Here is a 23,370-nt window from a genome sequence, read left to right on the forward strand (position 1 = left end):
TTGATTAAAAAAACAAGTTTGTAAAGGTTTATTTAAGGTTTAATTATCAAATAAATTATTAAATTTATGGAATTTATTAAATATTTGACGCGTCGCAAAAATCGCGACGCGTTAATAAATGATTAAAAATGAGTTTATAAAGGTTTAATTATTAAATAAACTATTAAAAAATATGAAATTTATCAAAATTATTAAAGTTTTTTATATCATAAAAATCTTGAAGTAGATTAATTGATTAAAAAAACAAGTTTGTAAAGGTTTATTTAAGGTTTAATTATTAAATAAACTAATAGATTTTATAGAATTTATTAAGAAATAATCAAGTCACTAATATTGTGACTTGTTTAAATAATTAAAAATATAAGTTTATAAAAGTTTTAAAACTAAATAATATAGAGTTTGAAGAAATAAATTATAAAAATGATAAATGTAAATTATATAGTTCTATTAAAAATGATATAAAACAACTTAATAAAAGAGAAAGAATTTAATAAATTGGAAAAAAGTAATATACCTATAAATTGTAATAATTCAACTATAAATATTACATATTAATTATATTTTGATCATTTTCTTTAAAACTATCTTTAACGTATTTTAAAACTATATGTAAAAATGGCATAATACAAAAATTAAATGTTAAGTGATAAACATAATATTGGTTGTACTTAAAAAGATAAACTAAATGTTTATTTGATATTTTTGTTTTATATAAATATAATTTTTGATCATTTTTACTATTTATTAATTCTTTTGGTATAATTATTATTTCCATTTATTAAAAATATTTTTTAATAAATTCTTTAATTTTAGTTCTATATGGTTTTAAATTTTTATCTTCTTTATTCTGATATATATTATAATTTTTATATCTAAATAAAAATATTTTACCATAAGTCATATTTGGATATAAATATATTATTTGGTTATCATTTATATTTAAAACTTCTTTTGGTATAATTAATGCATGTGGTTGATCGCTCATTTAGTAATATTTTTATGTCCCCAAGGTAATGTATCTACTCTATTTTCACATACAAATCTTTTATTATCTTTATTACTTAAAGCTAATTTGTTAATTCTCACTGTGTATAATTCATGTTTAAAACTTCTAATACATGTCATCTCTCTATATTGTTCCACATCATCAAACAAACATTTCTTAAAATCATTCATATTAATTGACTTATTTACAACACTTTTCTTGATTCCTTTACATTTAACTGGATTTTTCTTATCAAACTCATAACTGTATAGCTTTGATCTTAATCCACAATATTCTTCTAAAATTTCACCATTTAATTCATCTTTAAATTTTCCAATTACTTTTTTATTCTTTTCATTAAAACATTCATGATCTTTCTTATAATCACTTGTATCGAAATCATTTATATTTTCTTTAATAATTTTATAAGGATCTTTCTTTAATTCCACAAAGTAACTATCAGTGTCCATATATAATAGTTTTATATTTGGATCAAATTTCTTCAATTTTTCATAATAAAATTCATACATCAATAGCTTTGATAATTCTAAAACTGAAAATCCTATATAAATTGGTTTATCAAATTTTACTTTTTCTTTAATCATGTGAGAAGCAATACAATCGGTATCAAATATCTTAAATGTTTTAAAGTTTGGTTTTTTAGCTAGTTTTAATGAATATTCTTCATTACCTAATTTTATATCACATCTATTTCTAACATTTTCCATTGTCTTACCAAATACGGAATTATTCATTAATTTGAAGAAGTCTTTTTCAAAATCTGACTTTGATTGAGCTCTTAATTTTGTATTCAATTGAATATATTTTTTCATATAATTGTCTTGATCAAATGCAATCACTCTATTGACTCTTTTTAGTTTTAATCCTTTTTTTAAGTAATATTTTAAGTTTCTTGAATGAACCACATAGTCTTTTTTATTAAATAATGTAGTACAAAGCTTATTATTATAATGTTCAGGAGCTAATGGTAAATCCTTGTGATTATCATGTAATTCCTTTGGATATTCTAAATCAACATCTAAAATATAACCATAATCAGCATTTTCATCTAATTCTAATATAGTTTCTTTCCATTCATCAGTTGTATATACATTTGGATTCATCCATTTAATATCTTTATATGGTAGTTTTTGACTTAAGGCCCATCCATATAAATTATTAGCATCTACATATAACATATAATTGTCTGGTTTTGTCTTATCATAATTTTTTGTATATTTATTATTAGCTTTACAATATCTAGTGACACATTGAGAAATTCCACCTCTAATTCCTTTTTCAATCATTAGATACATATTATAATCACTAATCAATTCTAATTCTATTTTTGTTAATTTTAACATAGAGTCCCATGCTAATGATGGTGATGTTAAATAATGTGCAGGGTCTAATTGATAGTTCTTTAAACAAACTGATCTAAAATTTTCAAATATATCAGCTAATAGCATCACATCTTGAATATTGTATAAATCAGAATAATTTCCTAATGTTTTAACTTTTAATTTATTCCAAACTTTTAGATAGTATTTATAATCATCATCACTAATATTTTCATCAGTTAAAGAACTATAAAACTGTGCTTTATCTAATATTTTATCATAATTTAATTTTTCAATATCATCTATAAACTCATAAGGAAATATACCTTTAGAAGATAATATTTCAAATGTTTCATAATCTTTTTCAATTATATCAATGTTTTTTATAAATTTAGTCAAGTGTTTAAATTCTTTCAGATTTTTAGCTAACTTATCAATTGATGAGGCCATAAATCTAAACGTATCTACAAATGAGAATTTTACAAATTTTCTAGGTTTATCATCTTCAAATTCATAACCATATCCTGAATTTACTGAATAATTTATATATTTTTCATCAGTATTTGCTATTAAATCAATTTTACCATATTTTTTAGCTAATTCTTTGATAAACAAATGTGTATCATAGTTTGAACTATTATGACAAAACACAGGTATATTTTGTGGAAATTTTAGATTTAAATACAACTTGAATGTGCTGCACCTCTAAATTTTCCTGTTAAATGACAGTGATCTCTTACCTTTCGTCTTGTATCATTATCAAAACCACTAGTTTCACAAATATGACAAACACTTGCTTTATGATATTCAATTTCTTCATTTTTAGTTAAACTCATAGGCTTTTTGTTTTTCGAATTATATTTTTTAGCTATATACTTTGAAATCTCATCTAAGTATTCAAATAATTTATTTGGTACATTTTTCATTTCTTCATCTGTTTTTGCTCTATAACAAATTGGTTTATATATTTTATTAGTCACTCTAGAAACTAAATAAATTGTGAATCCATAAGGTATATGTTTCTGAATTTTATTTGTATATGAGTTGTTTGGATTATTTTCACAAGTATTAATCTTTTTCAGAATGCTTTCAAAATCCATATAAATTACAAAAGGATGTTCAAGTTTTTTACAATAATTTTCAAATTTAACAGTTTCACCAGGAAATGGCAAAATTGGTCGACAAGGTTCAAGAGATTTACAAATTATTAAATGTTCACTTAAATCTTTGTTTTTGTAAAAATGTGTTAAACATCTTCTACAAATGAATTTCTTATGTCTGTTACTTTTTGTTAATTGAGTAGAAACAAATTTACTTAAATCTGTTATCAAAACATAATGTGAATTATTATCATTTTTTATATACAATAGATCAATATCTAATCTCGCATTGTAATTTTCAGATATTTGTAATGGAACAATCTTTTTATCTTCATCAAATCTGTATACATTAATTGACATGGATAGATAATTATATTTAGAATCAAATGATCTTTTTTCAAATAATTTTATATCTTTTAAACTCATTGGATAATCAAATTCTTTAAAAATTTCATCATTCAAGTAATTTTTATATTGTTTTACTCTATGTGGATGATCAAACTTTTTATCTTCATATTTATCAATAGCACATCTAATTGCATAAATAAAACAATATTCATCTTTATTTTTGAAATTTATACAACACTTTTTATTTTTTATTTCAATTGGTAATTCAACATATGAACCACCATTTAATGAATTATGTTTACTTAGTTTTAAATTTAAATCTAAACATCTTTTTAATGACCAACCAGATCCTTTTGATGGTTGATTTAAATTTTCTCTTAATATTAATTTTTTAAATTGATCATCAATAAATTCATCAGTGTTTAATATATCTGAACTTCTTAAAGGATAATACATTTGGGTTTTTTGACTATCACCATTCACTAATTGTCTTTCATATTCACAAGATAATGATAACTGACCTCTTTTATTTTTAAATTCTTGTTTTTCAATCAATTTTTTAATTTCATTTCTTTGTGATTCTAAATATTCAGATATATCTAAATCATCATTTGAATTTGTTAAATAATACTCTTGAAAATAACCTTTTAATGATGACACTTCCTGAATATTTATTACATTTTCCTTTGGAATTGGTTTATTTTTTAAATGATCAGTTAATAATCCAATCAATTCTTTTCTAGTTTTATCTTTTATTTTAATACCATTTTTAATTGATAGATTTTGAATAAATTGTAATGATCTATATTTTAGATTATTAGGATTTTGTTTGATATTATTTAATCTTTTAATTAGTTCATCTCTATTTAAATTGTCAACATTTCTAACAGATAATTTGTTAGCAATTTCTTTTAATTTTTCACTGTTAAATAGTGAATAATTTGTTGGATCATATGACTTCTTTAATTCTTTTAATTGATCTAAATTTTCGTTTTGATAATCAACTATTTTATTTTGTTTACACCAAAGTTTTAAGTTATTAACTTCAGTTTCATATTTAGTTTTATTTTCAAAATGTTTCTTTGAATTATAATGTCTATTATAATTTTTAGATAATATATTCTTATTACAATAAGGGCATAATATATTTTTATTTGTACGCTCCATTTATTAGAAGAAAAATGTCCACGATTTATTAAGAATAATTTTATTTGAAAAAATTATTGTTGTAAAATATAAATATTAAGATAAATATTTATGTGTTAATTTAAAAATTATAAAAGTATTTTAAATAAAACTTAAACTTTTTTAAAACCAGTAATTTTTTTAAATAATACTTTCAAAAATTAATATTATTTTTATGAATTTTCTAATTTATTTATGTTTTTATTATGAATTTTAGTTTGTAAATGTTTTTGAAGATAACTAAGCCATTTTAAATCTCTACCACATTCACAATGGGTTGTGACTCTCATCATTTTTCTAACACATTCAATACAAATTGCAAATTTTTTATCTTTACTATAATAATGTTTATGAAAATTTTCCATATCTTTTGTTTCCTTACAATTCAAACATACTTTTTCACTTTTTTCTTCTACTATAATATTATCATATAATTTTTTTCTATAAATTAAATCACATTCTTTACAATATGAAAGTAATCCATCTTTATATTTTTTATTTTTATAAAAATTATTAATATTTTTTAATTGTTTACACTTTGAACATTCCTTCTCCATTTATATAGTATAAAATTTTACAAATTAGTTTTCTTCAATTCGTAATCATAAAAACTACCAAGTATATCTTCATCATTCAAGTCTTTAATACTATATGTAACAGGATTTGTATTATTAATTCTGGAAACAACAAATATTTCTCTTGACCAATTGTTTTTATATTTATTTGAAAAAGTTGATTTTTTGTTTCCTATTCTAACTCTATCATTTATTTTAAATTTAGATTTTGTAATTATTTTTGGTGGGATATATTTAAAAACTGTATTTAATAAATCATTTTCATTTTCTTTATTTACCTCAATTGGTTTCATTTTAATTGTTGAATGATATGAATTATTATATTCTTTAACTATTTCTTTAAGAATATCAATCCATCTAAAATTTTTATTAATTTCAAATAAAACTTTCATTTTTTCATTTTGAGTCCTATTATATCTTTCAATAATACTTGATTTTTCTTCATTTTCTGTATGATACATTTTAATATTATATTTCTTTAAAATTCCATTAAATTCTTTATTTACAAATTCTAATCCTTTGTCTGTATGTAATAAGTTTGGTGGTTTATGGCCAATTTTTATTGAATCTTTAATTATTTGTTCAAATGCTATAGATACATGTTTTCCATCTTTTTTCTTCAATGGTTTTGACCAAACATATTTAGAAAATGTATCAATAACATTCAACATGTATTTATAACCATCATTTTCTTTTTCATAATTTTTCATAATGATTAAATCAGCTGCCCATAAATCATCAATACCTAATGTAACTATCTTTCTTTTTGGAAATGTTTTTCTTATTAGAGCATGAATTTCTTTAGCTTCAATTATTTGATCTTTTTTATTTAATTCTTTTTTTATTATTGGTTTAATTTCCTTTTTAATTATTTTACTTTTATTTGTTTTACAAATTGAACATTTAGTAGCAATTCTAAACAAACCATTCTTCATTTCAACAATTTCTGGATTAATATTTTTAGTTTTCTTCTTACATTTATGACACTGAATAAGTTCTTCCATTTAGATATAAACATTTTATATATAAATGGATATATGTTATAAATGTCGTAATTTTAATAACTTTACAATTACTAAAAATTATATAGGATGTAATATATGTAAAAAAATTATTTTTGAAAAAAAGATTAATAAACGAAAAAATAAAAACAAACATCTTATAAATATTTTAAGAGAATTTAATCATTTTCAACCATATCGCACACAACAATTAATCAATGAAATCTATACATTATGTATTTTAGACAATAGTTTTGAAATAACACCTAAAAATATAAAATTATTCTTAAAACAAAGAAATTATACAAACTGGATATTTTACTATCAATTCTTAAACAAAATATTCAATATTGATTTTGAATTAAATTTTGAAGATAAAAGAAATATTACAGTAATTTTTAATGCATATTTCAGTTTTACAAAAAGAAATATATCATTTAAAAAACTATTACCAATGATTTTTAAACTTTTAGAATTGAATTTTTATATAAAACCAGAATTTGATGATATTTTTTTTAAATTCTTAAAACATCTATCAACTTTAAATGATCCATGCATAATAAATTAACATAATGGTTTTTCTGATAACATAAGTGATACATCAGATATTATTTAAAAAAATAGAATTTTAAATATCACACAACAGTTCTAACAAACTGTTGTGTGATATTTAAAATTCTTTTCATATATTTCAATTATTAACTGTTTAAAATTTCTATAATTATTTTTTGTAATAAATGGATCTATTAGAAGAGATTAATAATATTGGAGAATGTAAATTCAAAGAATATAAACCAATAAAAAGTTTAGAATTGAATACAAAATATAAAATAGAAAAATTTGAAAAAGTTAAAGATAAATATGGACCAACAATTATTGTTGAATTAGAAAAATGTAAAGTTCATTTACCTCATAGATTTATTAATATATTTGATGAAAAAACAATTAAAGAATTAAATAAAAAAGATTTAAACTTAATTATTACTGAAATTAAAACATTCAAAGATAAAGAAACTGTTTTAGTTAAATTTGTATAAAAACTACTCATTAAATTTTAAAATTTTACTTGTTTTTAAAAACATTTCAGTTTGTAGTCAATTTTATGTAAAATATAGACATATTCATGAAAATTTCATCAAAATTATATACTTTTTCTAGAAAAATATGAAAATGTTAGAAATTGACCTAAAAGGGTAAAAAATATAGCATATTGTATAAAAAAAATAGGAAAATTCATTTAATTTTTGAGTGGCTCCTTTTTTGGCCCAGAAGTGACATGAATATATCTACTTACAGTTCCTTATACAATACACGCTGTAGTGCAGTCAATATTGGGAACACACCGTACAATGGTTTTGGATCTAGCTATTAGTGATTGGTAGGTTTTGAACCTTAATCTCTAAGACAAAAGTCTTACGTTATTGCCATGAAACATCGTCACATGTAAAGTTTTGCTCTAATTTCACATGCATAAAACAAAATTTTTCGTATACGTTATCAAACGATATTTTCTCTGAACAGAGCTCTAGTTTCTGAAACAAACGTTCGTGAGAAAATTATCGCAGTGTTAATTAACGTTGAATAGATTGTTATGCGATACTGAGTCCGACGTTTTTGCGTGTTTTAACACATATCGTGCTTATTTGCTTGGCACACGGACACACTATAGGCCCTACTCTATAGTATCTAGTTGCGCCTGGTTTAGTTGTTTTACTGTACTATACAGTATTACTTCATCTATGGTACAGTACAAGATGTTATTTAAACAACAGCACATTCGTTCCAATTTTTTCCAGCTATTTTATGAAAATGCTCGTATTACCTAAAGTCACATACTGTATTGTAAATCTGATGAATCTCTAAATTAACGTCACACTAAATAAAAATCACATAAAGCAAGGACTATACCAATATTTTCTCAAATTAGAAAAAATAGGGTCACTCGCTTTCCAACCACGTCGTGATTTCCTCTTCCCGGGTGTTGTCGCAGTTTTTTAAAACACCTTTGGTACTATCTGTTAAATAAGTCTCTACCACAAACACTATTACCAAACAGTATTTTCCTATCGAGAATCAACTCCAAGTAGAAATAACGGTTACATCCACACCTGGAGACCTGGAGCGATCCAACCACGACTTCCACCCCGGGTGTACGACGTCCCATGACGCCCGTCTGTGTGGTCCCGCGGGAGGTCAGGAGGTCGCGGGTTCGAGCCCCACAGGAAGCGTATTTCTGGATGTATGTTGACAAGACCCAACCCTGGTAACCCGAGCCCGGACGTTGGATGTTTGCCGACCTTCACCCCAGGTGATGTGGGGATGAGAACGGACGATGGGGTGGTTTGGGGGAAAACATAACTGGCAGAAATCTAACGGGTGAAAGTATTTACGAAGAAATTTATTTGAGAGACTATTTTAGAATAATAATGTAAAAATTAAAATTTCAACCACACCCGCCCCCTTTCTATAACTTTGCGTGGTGACTGCATAATAAGGGTTCATCGCCAAGGTTAAGTGCATAGGATTGGAGGCGAGTTAATACAGGTTGTCAAAAATTGGTCAAAATTACAAAATAAACAATTACGATGAAATGTTTGAAAGCCAATATCTGAGACTCGAATAACCTCAAAGTGAAGAAAGAAAATTGAGAATCTCAATTTTAATTTTAACTAGCAATTAAATGTTAATTTGGGGTTAACTAAAAAGTACCAGAATTGAACTACAACTATAATTCGGCATCTTCCATTTTGGGCTCTAATAAATAGTTCATTTATTTATCAAAGGCTTAAAACAATATTGTCGATTGTTTTGGGATTTGCCAGTTTCATAACTGTAGACCTAAAAAGAATATTGTATGTTACATGTTAACTAAATAAAAACAATCTTAAATAGTCTTTATCGCTTGCACCCATAGAAGCAATTAATTCCTCTTTAATACAAATATAGATACAATATAGCATACATGTACCACCACTATGTATGTGTTTGGCCTGTAACCAGTTTAATAAGTTTTAATTGTTTTCAAATCGAGACACTGCATTTTCAACTAATCTAATATTTTTTCAAGAGAGTAGAGTACTTGTGTTTACTGATAAAAAAACATGAGATATTTTTCTACAACACCAACGTAGACAACTTTTTTACCAAAACGTATACAAATCCAGTTAAAAGAACTTTTGTACTTTTGATATTATAGTTGTTCAATAACACATGTTTTATGGTTCGTAATTCCACCGCAGTTGTTTGTGGCACGTGTGTGTTTTATAATTGGAAATAAGGTGTTGGAATGAGGACAATTCGTATTCCGTAGTTATTCAAATCACCAGCTGTTTCCTGTACAGATAGTTTGTCTTATCTTCACCTGATTCCCACACTTGTCTTTGCAGATTGAATTCAGAGGGAAATCACATTTGTTAAGGTTACGGGAGTTTGTAAGGAAAGTTTTGTTATTTATTAGTTTGAAACATAATCTGTTGACTATTTTAAATTTATATTAGTTGAAAATGAATTTCATGAATGTTACTCATAGTAAAAGTATCAATCGATTGAATTCAACCAATCGAATTAAGATAATCGCATGTTCTTTTTTATAAAACATATTTTCATGCACCGCTGCACTGTGGATGTTCCTCTTAACTTTCGAAAGGGGTACATTTAATGAATCAGTTCGTATCAAGACTAAACAAATTCGAACGGGTTATGAAAAAACGTAGGTACTCATTAGATTTTGGTTTCCAAATCACTGCCTAATATAAGTTATGTGACTTAAAAACATAAAAATAATGGTCCAATTTATCATAACCAGCGCATCAGAAACGACCAAATTCAATAACAACTTTTTAATTTAAATTACTTAATACCGGCGACGTCTTTAAAACTTGTTTATGACACTAAGACTTCTTCTAAAGCTAAATATTGTGTAAAAACATTCGAATACAATATGTATTACCTTTACACTAATCTAAAAATATATCTCAGCTAAAATAATTTAAACCCTATCCCCGTCTCGTTGTCTGCAGCATCCCATTAAAGTCATCTCCACTCCCGCCGTTTATCACCCGCCAAAACTAAGTGGACATAACCTAATATTGCAAGTGCAAACGCCCCAGTGATCAGCTGTTTTATCGCAACAATGTGATCAGCTGTTGGCGTTGGGTGCTAATCACATCACAGCCCGTCACAGTCGCAGTTTTTATTGAATCAAGGTCCAGTGACTAACGCCGCTAACGCCCTCGCTGGGGGAAGTGATCAGGGTCTAATCAAGGGGCATAATTGTCATCTAATGGATGGATCTAATGGCGATGTTTGTTTTCGAGCTCCCAGTCAATATAAGCTGATGGCTCAATTGCGTTTTTGTCCCCTTACGTAGGTGGGTCGAAAAGCTATTGAATATATCTAGTACTATTAGGCATCGGTGTACAAAACTGCTAAAATATTTTATAGTTTGATGTTTCAAATAATTAGCATTGTAAGCTTCCACTATACATTAAAGTACAAAACCCATTTCCATCACAAAATGTAAGCTTTAGGATGAAAGTAAAGTAGTTAGTTTAAAAAATGTAGTTTAAGTACCTAGTTGCCGCCGACAGAGGGCACTGAAAATAAATAATTAATGATTACTGACGAATTTTGCAGCATTCTAATTAAGCAAAATAATATCAAAATAATGTATAAAATATGTATTTTATGACACATCAACTATAGACATAAAGAGAGAAAAAGAATGTTAGCAGTAACGCACCCAATGACAGGCATATTCAATCATGATCTACAGTATGACTATTTTAATAAAAAATCTGACACTGCTGGTCCATGAAAAGAGCCTACCTTCGGTATCGTAAAATAAGTGTAATATAAAACTATTTCCCTACATGGGGCATTCTCTAAAAAGTATTAGCTCGACGTAAACTAAGTTTTAAAACTAACTTATAAGTTATAACTTGTACACGTGTTATGGAACTATTGAATCGTGATTTACCATCATCATAATCAATTAATCATGTCAACATAATTTTTAATGTCATGTCATGATGTTCCACCATAATAATGTGCACTTACACCGGTTTAACATCCTTACTTAAGCCCGGAATGTCTAGAGAACAACTGGAGTATGAGTTTATTGTAGTGCTGGTGTTCAATATTTTATGAGAATGATAGAAACGCCACTTTATCAAAGGTCTCAATGTTTTACACAGCTTTGTTTAGTTACACATAACACGCTAGTACTTTATTTTGCGAATCCTAAATGTTTTATATTCACTAAAAGTTTTTTAAGAAAGGAAATTTGACCAATAAATGTGACCGTACCCAGTAACGCAGTATGTTTCAGCTTGGTTTACAAACAAGTATTCTCGATGTATCGTCCTGGATTGCTGTAACATAAACTACATAAAACAACAGTTCAAATCCCATAAACACACTTACACCATAACATATATATATATATATATATATATATATATATATATATATATATAAACTATATCAGCAGTTGATTCCTCGAGCATCAATGTTTGTGGGGGCTGCACACTGCACACTGCACGCTGCACGACGCGCAGGAGATCAGTACCAAATTGATGAGCGTCTTAAAAGGGCTTTACAGGTCCATGTGGTTGTTTGTCATCTTAAGAACCGCTGTTTGGGTGGGGGAAGTGGGGGAAGGGACGCAGACACGTTTTCCCCCCTTTCCACCCTGAAGGCTCCCGGGTTTTATGGGGGACGAAAATCTTTCACTGCTAGGGTGGTCTGAATCGTTCCGCAGTGGCATATTTTGCTTACTTTCTTTCCTAAAATATTTTATGCAATTTTTGATAGTAGATTGTTTTTGAAAATAATAATTACGTCAAAAGCAAGTACGCATACAAGTGATTATTTTGTATCATGGGCTAGATGTTTATATGTTTTTAAGTGAATATTACAAATATATACACTTTGAATAATTACAAATACCAGTTAGTTATTAGGGAAACAAATTGCTTAACATTCAAAGAATAAAAGGCCAGCATACATAATTTGTACATGACTTTTCTGCATTAGAGTTTTATGTGAATCATTTTCCTTTTTCGTGTTGCATGTGTTTAGCACAATGAATACTCAACCCGTAAAAATCTACGTAGTAAGTAGATAAAAAACAAATTTAAAAATGAGAGGATAAATCGTTATTTCCTCTGTATTCAAAATCGGAATGTTCTCTGATGTCTTTTACCTCACTCGTGTACGTTGCTCAGGAAGTTATAAGATATTCAAGTATTCATGTTTTCTAAAGGGAAGAGTCGGCTAGGGAGACAAGATTAAATATGTAACTGTTTTTTTTAACTTAAAACTGGATGTTTTGGAGAGCCTTTTATTATTTTTTTATTGAAAAGTCTGAAATATATTCTGAAACGTCTCATAGCAAACAATGAATTTCTAACTATAAATTTGTGATGTGTCGTACAAAAGATTATTTGCTCAAATTTATCTTTTTCACAAATCATCCAATAGGATTTTCTTATAAAAATCCATGTGTGAACAGAATCAATCCTCACCTATCGCTTCTGTTATCTAATTGCTTTTCCCACCTGCGTATCTTCATTCAGCAAATAAACCAATTCCTCTTTTACAGGTTATTCGGGACCAAGTGCGACAAGTGTTCGCAATCCTTCAGCAAGAACGACTTTGTGATGCGCGCCAAGACGAAGATCTACCACATAGAGTGTTTTCGGTGTTCCGCCTGTGAAAGACAGCTGATCCCCGGGGACGAGTTCGCGCTCAGAGAGGACGGTCTGTTCTGCAAGGAGGATCACGAAGTACTGGAGAAGGCGACCAACGGCGAGAACAACAATAACAACACCAACCTCAACAACAACAACAGTTTACACCACAACGAGGGGTCCAACTCCGGTGAGTTTGTAAAAAGCTAACGAATTAAATCGTTTGTCGATTTTATCCATTGACGTCTCATTGGAAAGAGCGTGTCGTGTAGATTTGCAAACTGGCTTACATTTTTGAAAAAGTCCCTTGGGCTCTGCCCCAGTGGCTTTGAAAGTTCCCATGTTATCCTTATGAAGAACATAATTGTTTATATTTTGATCAGCTGTATAATTTTATTGCTGTTATTTACTTTTTAATTCAATGAAACACATTGAGTACATTTATTTACTATTTGAGTTTGTGTAAACATAACCCCCAAGACGGATCGTGTTAGTATGGTTGTATCTTAAATTTGTGTATTTATCGTTGTTTTGTGTCGCTATGATGGATTGTGTTAGCATGATTGTAACTTAAATTTGTGCATTTATCGTTGTTTTGTGTAGCTATAATTTGTTTATTATTTGTTGTTATTCCTTTTAAATGTCTCTGACGCAACGACAACGAAACATAGACAGGAAGCGCAATCGTGATAACGACCGCAGCTACAGAACAGCGAACCTGAACCTGGACACTATTAGGTTACAAATGCGCCCTAACACTACCCCAAAACGACTTTTCGTTCTCAATTGGCCCTCTATTAATGACCTGTGTTGCCTGGACAGCGAGGCATTTTGAGAAGGAGAGAACCGTCCGGAATGCTTTAGGTTTATCAATAACGAAGATAAACAGGGTCTGAGTTACACAACGGTAATATTTGAGTTGATCTTTTAAACTCATTGTAAATATGACTGTTATTCAATCTTAAATAACTCCTGTAATACTTTGTTATTGCTCGAATTCGAGCAACATGTACACTAGTAGTTATAATAACAAAATCCGCTCCAAATATGCTGGGTTGTTTTAAGTGTTGTAAGATGCTAACTTAGAAATACTTTATCAAAGACGGTAAGTCAGCGAATCAACAGTTGCGGTCTGTTGGGAGAAATATTCTTTCACGTTACAGGAACAATAAAATTGAATCAAACAATTTAATCATGATTGATTATTTTTGAATGGAAAATTGAGTTATTTTCGTCTCAAACGCGCGAAATGAAAAACATCCATCAGTCATACGTTCATATAAATTATATTCACTCTATATGAACTCTTCGCGTAATTATGAAGATAAATGTTTGACTAAACTATTGGATTACCGTTTTCTATCCTAATTTAAACATTGTGAACCTAAGCTTTTCACAAGCCTCGATCACTTGGAAACACAATGTTCCACTTGTAAGCCCTTCATTGGCCGATTATCCGGATTAAGGACACAGGGATGTTCCCAGGACAGACAAGTGCGGGAAGTATTGATAAGAGATAACACCGCTGTTATCACCGTTATCACCTTGTTGTGACAGCTGGCTCGGCGGCGACCCCAAAGAAGGTTCGTGTTTGGCCTCTAATATTTACCGTGATAAAAACCACGGAGAGGCCAGATTGGTAAATAGTCCCTACCGACGTTTGTCCCACTGTTTGTTGGAGACAGATCGTAAATCCTGCCTTCTTCGGCTGACAGATATACGAGCGTGGCTTTTTGGCGGAATGAGTTGTGAGTTTTTGAAGTATCTTATCATATACGTAAGGAAAATCGCATTAAGGATTAGATTGTGTCAATGCTATGCCCTACGCTACGAATACTTTCGTAGAATTAACCTCCATAATATGTACAACGAGAAAACTGTATTTTAGCATAGTCAGCGCCATTGTAGATCGAATTAATATAAACACCAATTTTACATTTTTTCTAAAGTTATGGTAGGGTTCCTATGAATTCAATTCATCAACCTGCGTCGTACATTAGGTATATAAATACCTTTTTTGATAGCAGCGTTTTAACAACGATGTGATAATATTTTCCCAACATTTCACAATCGCATTCAATTAAAATTTTGTATGAAATGATATGTTTTGTTCTGTAATCATAAACAAATTCTTCCGCTTTCATAGTGTATTTTCTTGTACCCCTTTTTAAAGAGATACATGATGTGTAAGACAAGTAACACCACTAAGTATAGAGTAAGGGTTTCTTCATGAGCTTTCAATATTCCCATGTTTTCATCTCATTTACCTTTTCACTGGGCTTTCAAGAGTTCTATTCCATTCAGACTTCTACAATTGTTTTATCACAAGTTCATTATTACTCCTTATTATTATTCCCTAAGTTTTCTGTTTTATCACTTTGATCTTCATTATATTCCGTTATAATTGTTTAGGTCTTAACAAATAATTTTAAGATATTTTTTCTGGGGTTTGGATACATTAAGGGTTAAAGAGAACAGAATGAAGGTTTCATCTGTTTACATGTTTTGCAACTAAACACCCTCAACTTGACACACAATGTGTTTATATAAAACTGTATTCCTGGGCTCAATATAAATCACAAAACACATTTTTCCCATTTTAGACAGTTTAGTGGTTTAACACTCCCATTCTCCTGACTCCACGTGTGCTGCATCCAAATTGAAAAAAAAAACTAAAATAATGAAAAAACACATCAGAAATTGGTTGGAATATTCATATCTTACAAAATTGAACTTAATTACTCAATTTCTCTTATCTTCTCCACATTTCCCCGAGCGAGACGCATGGCTGACAAGACAGTTAATCATTGCATATCCGAGGCTCCCATCGTCTTATGCATATTAATTTCTTGTTTGTTTACTCCACGATTCGGCAACTCTGAAAGACAAGAGACTGTTTATCATAATTAAATCGCGTTCTGTAGACTGTTTGTCGTTATCTTTCTTATCCCTGCGAGTTCCCAGCAGTTGGCTGTCTGCTGGAAACATTTTCCTCCGTGATACTGAAAACAATTTGTTCTTTCCTAATTAGTTGTATTTTAAGCTCACCTATTTTATTTAGTGTTGTTTCTATGTTAGAAATGTTAACTTTATAAAATCATTTGCCATCAAATCTTTTCTTGCGAGATACTGGGGAACAATCAGTGCACAATTGTACTGCCAATTAGATACTTTCAGATCTAGCCTAGATTTAACTAAACGTTTTACTATTTAAAACCAAATTGTGTTGGGTTCTTTACTTGTTTTTGAAATAGATGAAACCCAAGGTCGATGTAAGTAACTGAAAAATGTTATCGACTAATTATGTGCCTTCATGAGGTTTTATTGTTTTCACACAAAATATTTAATTTTCTGTACTAAAACCAATGCTATGAACAATAAGAGGTACTCTGTAAGATTTCAAAGTGTAAACAAACTCGTAGTAGTCAACAGTTAATTTTCTGGTTTACGTGAGAAATCATTTAAGATAAAAAATGAATTTATATACCTCCTCTTCTGTGTGGATAGTATTACATGGTACTTGCCATCTTCCTTGTATTTTTATTTACAAATAGTTTTTACTGCCGTACTCCTAGAGCCATAACCAAAAAATCGTCGGCAATCGTTTAATATATATGTGAATTCATTTGATTATTTTACCAAGCACCTAAGTAGCTTCTTTATAATTTAGTAGCTGCTGTACCCGTGCTTTGCAACTGGAAGAGGACACAAAATAGAAACATTTTGATCTTCATATTTGTTGTATATAAAGTTACACATCTACTAACGCTTTTAGAAACAAAATTCGGCTGAACTTAAGTATCCATTGACATAAATAAATAAAAAAAATATTCTATAATGAAGTTTTATATTGAACTAGCTGGCCCGACAGACGTCATCCTGTTCTAATGTGGCTTTATGTCAATGCTCGTTCATTTTCAAGATGAGCTCGTTCGCATGGCTCAATCACGTCCTGGTTGAAGTTCGTTCGCTACGCTCACTCACCTTTAGGTTGGAGCTCGTTCGCTGCGCTCCCTTGCCTTTAGGTTAGCTCGTTCGCTACGCTAACTCGCCTCCGGGTTGAAGTTCGTTCGCTACGCTCACTCACCTTTTGGTTGCAGATTAGCTGTTGTCATAAATTTAGAAAAATATAGTGCTGCACCCTGTTGGTAAACCTATTACCTTTTTAATGCTATTGAACATCACAGAATCAAATTATTTAGTTGAACCAGCTGTTAAGATTATTTAATTCCATTTCAATATGAGTACTCTAAGGTTAACATGGGAAACTCCAGAGCCACTGGGGCGGAGCCCTTTTGACGGATCTTCACCAAACTTCACACAAACCATCCTTGAATAATGCTTAATAATGCCAATTTGTTGAGCGGTTTCGGAGCCCATAAAGGACAAACAAACAAACATACATACAATCATACATTGGATTATATATATATATATATATATATATATATATATTTAATAGTACTGCACCCTGTTGGTAAGCCTTATAACTTGTTAATGCTATTTAATATCATAGAACCAACTTACAACACAACAGCTGACAACCAGCTGACAAAATGCTTTTATTCTTTTTAAATATGAATACTCATAAGGTTAACATGGGAAACTCCAGAGCCACTGGGGCGGAGCCCGAAAGGACTTTTGAGATAAGAATGTGTCTATATGTTAATCGGGAATGTGAGCTATCATCACACCAAATTTTAGCCCAATCTGACCAGTATTTTTTGCGTTTACTTGTCACAAACATCCATACATCCAAACTTTCTCATTTATAATATTAGTAGGATATTTACTCTCTACAGTTTTAACCACTGTTCCCCACTGTATTACCAGCACCACACAACTGCACTGTTGGCCAGCAGCAGAGCAGCTAGCAGCTAGCAGTCCCGTTGTCCGTATCGATTAGTTCCTGAGTAATCGCTTTAAAAGCCTCACCTACCCCAGTCACTACCCCCACCCCTAGCCATCACACAATATTATTTTTAACTTATTGATGACTGGGACACACCCTCCGATGGTCCTAAGTCGGTTTTTTAATCTACGTCATCCCCAATCAGAATCATACTTGCTGTCAAAAGACGGGTTTGAAATTTCGAGAAATGGCTGTTATATTTTATTTTTATTTAATCTGTCAAGTCCAGTTTAGATCTCAACGTCTTTTTGATCAGAATCATGTTCGTTGGGAAATTTAAAACGTAGAGGTTCAGAAACATGTAGGCATAACAATTGTTTATGGTCTGTTTCATTTACTTGCTCCAACCACCAACACCGATATACATATTTTACTTTTTCCAACTCAAATACATTTAACATTTTAACATTTTAAAGTTATGCAGTGCTTTATTTAAGTTTACGTTTGTAACTAGGATTTAAAACGAAATAAGTAGTAATTCTGTTTATATAATGTGAAATAACTTAGATTGCTTCGATTCAGAAATTCAACAGCCTTTTATTGGCTTGATTAGGTTTAGAAAAAAATGCACCGAAAAAGTAGGCCTCTCATGTCTAACTTCCGTCGAATGCCGCCCACAGAGAATGAAAAAGTTAAACAAACAGACAGAAATATTAGACGAGCAACTATCACAACACCAGGTGCCGAGTGTTAAGCAGGACGCTTCACGATTGTATTTATAAATCGTCTAAAATTACATCACAATGTGTGGCCCTGGTTAATAGCTTGGTACAAAGTTGAACATTGACACGCAGTTTATAATGGTGTCAAGAATATGGAGGTTTATGTTGATATTGTCAGTGCTATTGGGAAGTGTGTTCTATGTGGGTTGATTTGAGTATCTTTGAATACTGGATGGTGACTGTATGGCTATTGCTATGGTTATCCATATTCAATACAGAGGAAGTTCTGCTCAACTAATACTATCTTATTTTCGGTTTCTAAGTTTGGACCATTATTGAATGGCGGGATTTGAACGAGGACCTCCGGGAGTCTAATTCTCTTACCTCCAGAGTCGGGCAACTGCACCTCTTTTACATGGATTTATATTCATCAACTTCATTCATAATCAAACTATCAAAGAATTTATTAAACTATTTTAAATAAAAAAAAAAATGAAAATCCACATCTAACTGACGTGTTTCTACTTTGCAATATCTTATATATTCAGCTGATTGGCTGCAGAACGAATTATGATCTACACCTTTTTTGTACACATTTCTTGCTTGCCTTGCGTGCTTTGTTATCTTTCTAAACAATTCTAGACTTTGCTACTTCATTTCATTACCCTCTGCGTAAATTTGAGGCCACTCAAAATATCGACCCAGAAAAGTATAGCCACATTTTACGTGCTTTACTCTAAAAACAATCTCAAAACATCCAATGTATGAAACTTTCATCGAATTTCAAATTCATCGGGAAAATTACCCAGTTTTTCACCATCTACAGCTCCAAGAGTTCCATAGAGTAAAAACGCCATAATTGGAGTGGTGTGCCGGGTGACACAACGTAAGCCCGTCATCAACTAATGTACTTCTTGACCAATGTAATAACCCTTTGTTTACCTTTGATCCCTTTATCCCGTGTAGCTGAGCCTTGCATTACGCGATTACGCCCCTGAGCGTCCACCACTGGCTACTCGCCTTTGAGCGGACATTTATTAATTGAAACACGGATGCAATGGCGTCAAAGGGGTGATTATTAGTAAAGTGGACCGTGTCTTTGCTCTTTGGACAGTTTTTACTGGTTTATTGATGAGTCTTGCAATTTGAGTAATGAGAAAGTATCGTTATTGGCGAGACGAGGTTTGATAGAAAATGTATTTTTACGTTGAAATTAAAATGGATTACTACAATACAACACGGACGGGTGTATTTTGGAGGATGTATTTTGATGTCACACAACCACCTAGAATTTAAATTTTGTTCACACTTTAAATTTCGTGAAACCCAAAGTGGACTGATTCCGTTTTGCAGCCTATATAATAACGCGAAAAGATGAGCTTTACTATTTTCCTAGCCCTATCTATATACTTGGGTATTTTCAATAGCCATTCCTTGTCATTTTCATATAGTTAGGTTCTTTGTATCGACAGTATCGTATTAGTACGCTTATGTATTTTCCTTAGCCTTCCCATGTACATGTCAACATTCTTCGATCCTTTCCCTCGCCTTTTCTTGTCCAATCCGCATCTTTCAGTCATTCCTCTATCTCGCTCCTGTGTAGTTTGTTAAGAATCTCTCTTTTATTGCATTTCCTTCTGCCCCGTAAGTTTCCTTAATTCTTCCTTCTTTTTTCACTGTCCATTGTACTTTGTTCCTTTTCCTACTATTTCCGGTACTATCAATATTCTTAGTTCCGTTCCCTTGCATTGCTCTTTGCTTTTCCTTCTTGTCCTTGGGACCTTACTATCCTTTCCTGGCCCCCGTCCTTATTCTTTGACTTCATCCCATTTTTTTTTCTTGTTCTGTCCCTATCCGTAGGAACTTAACCAACAACCTCGTCCTATCCTATCTCGTACTCTCCAAATCCTCCTCTATTTTCCATCCCCTTATTTACCGTAGCTTCCTCACATTTTCCTCTTCCTAAGCTCTTTCCTCGTTCTCCTCCGCCTTTTATTTTCTCCTTTTCTCATTCTTCACCAAGTTTCCAAATCCACATGGCCCCCGTCCTTATTCTTTGACTTCATCCCATTTTTTTTTCTTGTTCTGTCCCTATCCGTAGGAACTTAACCAACAACCTCGTCCTATCCTATCTCGTACTCTCCAAATCCTCCTCTATTTTCCATCCCCTTATTTACCGTAGCTTCCTCACATTTTCCTCTTCCTAAGCTCTTTCCTCGTTCTCCTCCGCCTTTTATTTTCTCCTTTTCTCATTCTTCACCAAGTTTCCAAATCCACATGGCCCCCGTCCTTATTCTTTGACTTCATCCCATTTTTTTTTCTTGTTCTGTCCCTATCCTTTGGAATTTTACCAACAACCTCGTCTTAACCTATCCTATCTTGTCCTCTCCAAATCCTCCTCTATTTTCCATCCCCCTTTACCTTTGCTTCCTCACCTTTTCTCCTCCTAAGCTCTTTCCTCGTTCTCCTCCGCCTTTTATTTTCTCCTTCTTCACCAATTTTCCAAATCCACACCGAACTCCGTGCCTGTCACATTGACTAACGTAATACCTCGACATCACCAACCTCCACACGGTCGCGGACCACGATGCGCATCAATGTCGCTGTCTGACACTCCACGCCCCGACACGTTGTCTTGCTTGTTTTGCTGTCGATGCCGCGATAGACCAGTCAATGTCCATCCGCGGGTTTACGTATTCCACGCACGCTTGTTAATTGAGATGCGGCGTCGTGGAATGTGGATCAAAGGAGGCGCCGCGGCCGGTAGAGGGGGCAGCGTTGACTTTGGATATTGTTAAGTGGGCTACTCGATACAGTCAAAACGTAAGCATGGTTTGATGAAGGTCCGATAAACCTGTAAGGGCATTTAGGTCGATTAAGTTTATTATCCTTACATAAATTTCGACCTTTTATTAGTCGATTTTACATTTTATAAATACCCAGGCCTGATATATACCCTAGCCACTGGGTATTTAACCTGCTCACACCACTAAGTATACATAAAAGCAAGGAATTCATACCGTACCTAAAACAAATTTCAGTTAGTCTATGGATTACAAATCTATGAGGAAGAATATACTCAATAAGTGAATACAACAGGGCATTCAACAGAATGGAAGTTGGACGAGAATCTTTTTTCTTACTTACCGCTTCCTTTTAGGCTATCGATAAGGTAATATATTTTTATAAAAATAAAATTAAATATACAAATTGTGTTGTTTTATTTTACTTTATTAACGATTTATTTCTTCGTGATTAAGAGTACAAGGGCTTATTAAAAATTACCCATTTTATATAAAAAGGAACAATAGCTATAAGTCCACGGATCCGGAAAATTTTCGTTGTCGTACTCAATCTATACATCACAAAATCAACCAGACTATACTATTATATCGACTATGTACACCATCGTCAACGATATAACTCTACAGTTATAACACTCTACGGTTCGCACAAACGAGTTTTAATCAGGTCACGCTTCAAATTTGGAACAATTTTCTGAATTAAAGCCATATGCAGACGACGCTCTGACAATAGCCAGTTGTCGGACAGCTGGGGTGACATCGTCACGGTGTTCGCCCCTTTTTGACCCCCCCCCCTCAGCTTCCCTCAGGGGGGTGTGTACCCTCTTACAGTGGCAGTGCTACCACCAATTACCTATTCATGTCGCAATTATATCTGGTCGCGATTACGATTCGATTTTAATTATCGCATTGTATCGCTAAAGAGCGCTGGGGTTGAAAACTGCCTTGGGCGCGAAATTGATCCAAAGTGGGCGCTTCAAGTGTTCAACTTAGGGTGCGTGTGTGGTCGGGGGTTTTGAAGTTTCAAATATGAAAATGTTCGGTTTAAGTGTTTTGATGAGTTTCTGTTGTGTGAGTGTGACTCATTTTTACTTTTCGTTGATAGCGAAATTGTTTAGCTACGTAATGCAGTTTCAACCCTAAAATTTGTAATTTACTGTCTCTGAAGGGATTTAAAATTTGTCTTAGGTTTCACAAGTTTACTTAAAACACCGATTCTATTCAGACATCTCTTACAAACCATGAAATACAACTGGAAATATTTAAATTTCATTTCAGGCAAATATGTCTTTTTAATTTTTTAATCTATCTTCATGAAAATAATGGCATTTACCTTAAATTGATCACTAGAAGTGTTGAAATGCTATCAGAAAAGCACAAGATTTTCTAAAGGTATAGTTTGGGATCCAAGTAAAATAAGCAACCCGTCGAATCGCCAAGATAACCACTCGTAAATCAAGTCGAGACTAAGACACCATCACTCTCTACAACTAATGTTCGGATCTGCGGTGAAAAGGGCGCTCTAAAATCTTCACTCTGTTGGCAGACAAACTAAAGGTTAAAAACCAAAAACTTCGATTAAAATGTACTTTCTGCAAATATATGATCATTTCGTTTCAATTGTTAATTTCTTACTAATGGAAACACACATGAATTCACGTTATAAGCTGTCAGTGTTGAAAACCACTTGGTGAAAATAAGTGACATCTCGTTACTTTGCAAGCGTTAGAGTAAAGCAAACAAATAAATATGTCATGACATGACTA

The 23,370-nt window shown here is 31.2% G+C and overlaps 1 protein-coding gene across 5 annotated transcripts in view; it reads left to right on the forward strand.

Annotated features, from left to right (window-relative positions):
• LOC128997282 (insulin gene enhancer protein ISL-1) overlaps positions 1 to 23,370 on the forward strand; it is a 90,045-nt gene that overhangs the window by 38,843 nt on the left and 27,832 nt on the right. For all 5 annotated transcript variants that reach the window (XM_054422902.1, XM_054422905.1, XM_054422904.1 and 2 more), the window contains exon 3: positions 13,139 to 13,416. In XM_054422902.1, coding sequence (XP_054278877.1) covers positions 13,139 to 13,416 — 278 coding nt within the window. The remainder of the gene's footprint in view (positions 1 to 13,138; positions 13,417 to 23,370) is intronic.

The sequence above is a fragment of the Macrosteles quadrilineatus genome, unplaced genomic scaffold, assembly GCF_028750875.1.
Source record: "Macrosteles quadrilineatus isolate MER2022 unplaced genomic scaffold, UCM_ALF_1.0 Scaffold_6__1_contigs__length_79288215, whole genome shotgun sequence".
NCBI lineage: Eukaryota > Metazoa > Arthropoda > Insecta > Hemiptera > Cicadellidae > Macrosteles > Macrosteles quadrilineatus.